Below are 6,000 nucleotides of genomic sequence, written 5' to 3'. Positions count from 1 at the left end.
GTTCCATCTGCTGGGCCATTTCTGTGGCCCTTCTCCGGACGCACTCCTTCGGGCCCACATCTCTCCTGTACCGAGGACTCCACATCTGGACTCCTCAGCGGTAAGAATTACCAGAAGCAAAACAGAACAGAACTAGCGTTGCACGTACACGCAGAAAACGGCGGTGCCGGACGAACGCCAGCGGGCTGGGAAGCAGCCTGCTCAAGAACTGCGCTCCGACACTTCATAACTTTTTTTCCACTCCAGGGCACAAGAGGCACGGTAGGCCCAGCCCCGGCCCAGCTGCCGCTCTGAGCGGCGTTGCCCGCCACCGTTCCCCGCCCCGAGATCCGGACGGCATAGCGCTCCGCCGCCGCCCTCTCTTCCCATCGCCCGGGCAGCGCCCCGGGCGAGAGGGGGGTGAAGCGGGGCGGGGCCAGCACCGAGCCACCCGCACGGCCCCGCCCCCGTCACGTGATCCGGCACCCGCCGCTTCCGGGAGGAGGGTGTGGGAGTGCCGCGCCGGTAAGTTTGTCGGAGCGGCGGTATGTCCGGCAACGGGATCGGCTACGGCGAGCAGGGCGGGGAGGCGGCGCCCGAACTGGCGCAGGAGGCGGCGCCCACCACGGCCCCTTCGGTACCCGCGGCCTTCGGGCTCTTCAGCAGCGACACCAAAAAGTAAGGGGCCGGGCCAGGCGGGGGGAGCGCGGCGGAGCATGACCATCTGCGTGGCCGTGGGCGGGGCGGGGCGGCGGGAGCCGCGGGACGGCGCTTCGTGGCGCCGGGTGCCTCGTGCCGCGCTTTCGGACCTCCTCAGCCGACCCCCTGTAAAACTGCGCTGTGCTTGTGCGGCTCCGTGTGATTGATGTCTGGAAGGGAAAAATGTACAGTCCTTCATCGTTTTCAGTAACCAGTTGTGATCACACTAAGTTTCGTTCTGCCTTAAAGCGTTTTTGGGTTTTTTTTTTTTTTTTTTTTCTTTTAAAAAAGGCATTGGAAGTATTGTGGAAGCTGGAAGTGCAGAAGTCTGCCTTAAGGTGAGAGGGAGCCAGCAGCCAGGCAGTCTGTCAGAAATTAAAATGAGGAAATAAGGGTGGAAAGCCTTTCACTCCTTGAAAGAGAAGTGAGTTGGAGGGACAGACAGGACATGCAGTGGGATCAAGTGGTTTGCCAGGTGGGAATGATACCTTACAACACATTGGAAATCTATGCCTAGAGCAACAAGTAGAAAGGACCATAAACTGAAGCCTCGTGCACATTAGGAAATCAATCATCAGCTCTTCACTTTGATTGTTCTGCACAAAGAGAGCATCTCTGCTTAGAAACCTTGGCTGATGCGTTTTTTATGCCACAGTTAAGTAAATGGCAAGGCAAAGCTCCTGTGGCTGATGCGTGGCTCCTTGGGTCAGCTGTTGGTAGGCCTCATCACTTTGCTGCACAGCTGCACTCGTCTTCCCTGTTGGCCCAATGTTTGTTCTGCTTTTGTTCAAACGTTAAGTGATCTGCCATGGATGCCCCTCTTACCTGTGCACTGTGTCTGATTCATGTTGTTTGCACCCTTCTCTTTTTGTCCCTTTCTGTAGAAACACTTTTGTGCATTATTTTTTTAATCGTTGTTCTCATTCCTCTGTTCTGCAGAGGATAATAGCCCTGGTCATTGTTCATGGCCACAATTCTATGTATAAACTCACTTCATCCTAGATTTCACACTCTTTTTCAGGTTAAATATAGTGTTTTTCTAGCTGGAAAAAAAACAAAGTAATTTTAGCAGAAGCTGCCCAGTGGTTAGGGAGATTCAGCTCTGGCATCTCGAGGCTTAGTATATATGTGTGTGGCTTTCTATGAATATGAAAGAGCCAGAGTAGCTCAGGAGGTTGTGATTTGTGTAGCTTATTAATTATTGTTTCAGGCTTGCTTCTGTAGGTAAAGGATGGGAGAGAAGATCCCTGAAGAAGAGGCTTGGGAAGAAAGTAGGTTTTTGTCTCTTGGTTTTTGTAGCTGACAAACAAGTCCTTGCTGAAAGTAGAAGTTATCCTTGATTTTGAGCCTGTGTGGTAAACTCTTAATCTGCACTGGAGGTGTGAGGAGTGAACACTTCAGGAGAGATTATGAAACTTGCAAAGTGTGAAAAAGCCAACATTCTACTACTGGGCTGCAACTGCAGATTGTTGATAGAGAAACAGGCTGTCTGCACTGTGCCATTTGGGGGGGAAAAAAAAAAGAAAAAAAAAAAAGTAGTAATTTATTCAACAAATTCCCCATATTCCATAATCAGAGCAAAAAAATATCCAGAATCTGGAGCTGAAATGGAGATCTCAGAACAGTGCTTGTAGCTCAGATGAACGTCCAGTTCGGCTGGGAGGGTAGGATTGAATATGCCCAGTGCCACAGCTTAACTGCCAGTTTCACCTCTTGGAAAGCATCCTGTTCCGTTCTCCCCCAGTCCCATAGCTGTCCCTTTTTCATAGGTCTGTACAATGGCTTCAGCAGCTGCGCTAAATGAAGTATAAAGGAGCACCAGTACCCCAGTATACCTAAAAATTCCTCCAGCTGCTTTGGTGTTGTAAGGATTGGGAGTGCCTGAACCTTCTCTATTACAGCACTAACTAGTACTTTGGTCTTTCCTGACCAGACTACCACCAGGAATTTTACTGACATGCCCAGACCATGTACTTTTTGAGGATTTATAGCCCATCCTCTTTCCTGCGGATAGGTGGTTAACAAATCTGCTGCTTGTCCTATCGCCTACAATGAATCGGATATCAACAGGAGATCATCAGTATAATGATACAAAATAACATTATCAATTTTCCTCCAATCAGCCAGGTCACTAAATTATGACAGCACGTTGGCGAATGCATGTACTCCTATGGCAGGACCTGAAGGTCCACTGCTTGCCTCCCCATGTAAATGCAAACTGATCATGCGATTCTTTAGCAATTGGAATACTGAAGAATGCATTTGCCAAATCTAGGACACAGTGGTTTTTATCTCTCTACTCAATATATCCATTAGGGAGGCAATATTGGGTATGGCCGCATGAATAGGTGGCATGACCTTATTTAACTCTCTGTAGTCCACCGTCATTCTCCATGTTCCATCTCACTTCTACACTGGCCATATGGGGGAGTTATGCAGGCTATGTGGAGGTCGTAAAATGCCTGCTTTTTCTAATTCCTGCACTGTTCTTGATATTTCATCTTATCACCCGGGAATCTATATTGTCTTACATTAGTAATCCGGCACAGTTTTGGCAGGCAAATGGGCTCGTGCTTCACATGGCCTCTCAATATTGCCTGCACCGCCTGGACACTAATACACCTTTGTTGGAGTCTGAACTCTTCCACAGTCGTTTGGAGAGCCACACTCCATAAACATATCTATGCCCAGGATATATTCTTGGGGCAATAGATACGTTATACTCCCAGGGTGGGAGACACCCAAACCCCAATTTCCAGCAGGTCTGGGTGACTAGAATAGTCTGTCTCCCAAAAGCTCCAATCATTACTCTATTGCCATTAAATCTAGTTGGATCTCCATGGATTATTGATGTTTCTGCCCCTGTATCTACAGTGCCATAACTCTTTGAGTATTCTTTTGAGACCAGAAAATCGTCAATTCCATGTAGTACCTCTGATCCCTTCTGGAGCCCCTAGGGGGACTAACATTGCTTGTCACACCATCAGCTGTGCTATGGTCAAATCTTTTGTTTCTGATGGCTCGAGACACCTGAGGGGGCTTCTTTTTTCTAATTAGGAATTATGAAATCCTCTAGGTTCCATGTTGATGTTGGTACTCTATCTATAACTCTTACCCTCGTTTTTTTTTTTTTAGGGTAATTTTGAAATTTCTGATCATCCTTCTGCTGTCTCCAAAGCTGAAGGAGGATGTGATTGGGCTGGCAGTCAATTTTTGTGAATTGGACCCCAGCCTGGATAAGATCATTAAACATTTGCTTCCTGGAAACCCTTACAGGCCCCAGTTGAGGATTTCGTAGAACTAGCTTCTTAATTTTAATTACTGGGAGTACCTTCCTGTACTGCTCAAATATTAAGCCTGGTCCACAAGTGCTGTGTCTTCCCCATGTCTGCCACTAATTGGGCAGCCTGTTGGACCACAGACTCTGAGGCCACTAGGGGGTTCAGTATAGAAGCTAGGGTCGCATATAGATGGTAAGGGTAATTACCACATATAATGTGGTAAGATCAAGTATCTCATACCTGCCAAAAATCTTACCATATCTGGACTTTCAAATGAGTCTTCATATATTCCCTCCCTTATGCCCAGTTCGCAAATGTAATTTTGAAGGTCCTCCATGTATTTAATGGCATATCTCATTTGTTTGGCCGTACCATTAGTTGCCATTAGCCAATTGGTTTTCATTAGTACATTGGATGCCTGCATATAATCTTTGCCTAAGAGCAGGGTGCATCGTCATGGTGGCCAGTTTAGATATTTCTGGCCCATGAACCATGATGCCTTCTGCCCCTGAATCCCGTAGTCTTAGTAACCAAGTTGGTACACTTTCTTTTGGTTCCTGCCAGAATTGTACCACGTCCATTAATTCTGTTGGCATGTACGGCCTAGCTGCCACGTGTAAATGTGTCTGGGCAGACAGCCACTGATCAGGGGGCACCCCTGCTGGTCTATCTTGTATTTTCTTTGTTTTTTGGGTTATAATAGGATGGAGCTCTAGGGAATCCGTCACAGGGGGAGCCTCTAGATCTGATTTAGGATTTTTATTTGCGTGCTCAAGAGCCAGGTCTGTTGTTTCAGAAATGTGGTCATTATAATTGAAATACAGACCTGGCCTATTGGAAGATGCAAAGTTGGTTTTTTTTCCTTTTCATATACCAAGTTGCTGTTCTAATTTTTCAGTACGATCTTTCAATAGCTGGTTTTCACTTTCTAAATTATTGGCTCTCATTTCAGCTTGGTTTAAAGCATTCAACAGTAGCCATGCCATTGTAGAGGCAACTAACTGCCGTTCTTTTGGAGTTATTATGTCTTTATCTAGGCCTTGAAAATCTGCTGCCATGCAGAATGGGGAAATATTCCCCATAATTCACTGGGGACCCCATTTTTCAATTATGGTTGCCAACGCATAATAAGGGGAACCCAGAAATCCTGCAATCTTTTCGGGGGATCATTTTATCTTGGAGGGTAATGTTCTCCTCCCTGACCCACTTTATAGATATTCCAAAGAAAAGACATTATATATTTTCTAGTCTATTTGGCATGCTTGGCTTGCCAAGTTTAAGATCAATAAGTATACAGATGTAGTAAAGTATTGGATGATCAATAAGTATACAGAGAAGTTAGGCTAGTAAGATTATCACATTGGAAAAGATAATCAGAGATAAATGAAAAGTGCTCACAAGAAGTGATCTCCAGAGAGAGATCCTTCCTCAGTGGCATTCAGCCCTTAAATGGGATCTAGGAGACGTGGAGTCAGGCTCCACCCCTTCTGATCACACAGGTGAATTGCTCCCCTGGCTGACTCAGTGCTTGCCTCAGGTGGTCAATCAGAGGTTCAGGCCATGATCCAACAGTTCCCATACACCCTCAGCACTGGGACAGGCATATAATGTATGTCCTAGAACATCGCTTGTCTGTTGATCCAGAGATCCACACTTGCCTGCTGCAAGTCTGATGCCTAAGGTCAGCCTCGTATAAACTAATTGTAACTTTTTAAAACTTGTTCAGTAAAAATACACAGCTGAAGTACTTCCTACCTGAGCGTTTTAAGTTCTGGGTAGCGTGAAGGGCCCATGTTTCTTTCTCTCCTGCTAAAGCTTCCTTTTTTAGCTTTATCAATTCTATGATTCGTTCATAAATTTCCAATTCCAAATAGAGTCTTTATTTAATGGGCATGGTATTTTCTCAACGTGTCAGTATTGTGGTTTGATTGAGATGTGTTTTCAGTATTGAAAATGCTCCAAGGTCTTGAACTTCTGTCATGTAATCTTGCATTGGAATAAGTGGAATTGTGAGAAGATCAATGGGGATGATCTTTGAAAC

General features: G+C 46.0%; 1 protein-coding gene across 2 annotated transcripts in view; it reads left to right on the top strand.

Moving 5' to 3' along the window:
• Positions 1-526: 526 nt before the first annotated feature.
• AP3B1 (adaptor related protein complex 3 subunit beta 1) overlaps positions 527-6,000 on the top strand; it is a gene marked incomplete at both ends in the record, with an annotated part of 157,798 nt that continues 152,324 nt past the window's right edge. For both annotated transcript variants that reach the window (XM_079549003.1, XM_079549002.1), the window contains one exon: positions 527-657. In XM_079549003.1, the coding sequence (XP_079405129.1) occupies positions 527-657 (131 nt within the window). The remainder of the gene's footprint in view (positions 658-6,000) is intronic.

This window comes from Tetrao urogallus (assembly GCF_951394365.1).
Source record: "Tetrao urogallus genome assembly, chromosome: Z".
In the NCBI taxonomy this organism is placed as follows: domain Eukaryota; kingdom Metazoa; phylum Chordata; class Aves; order Galliformes; family Phasianidae; genus Tetrao; species Tetrao urogallus.
This window is presented reverse-complemented; position numbering and strand designations above follow the sequence as displayed.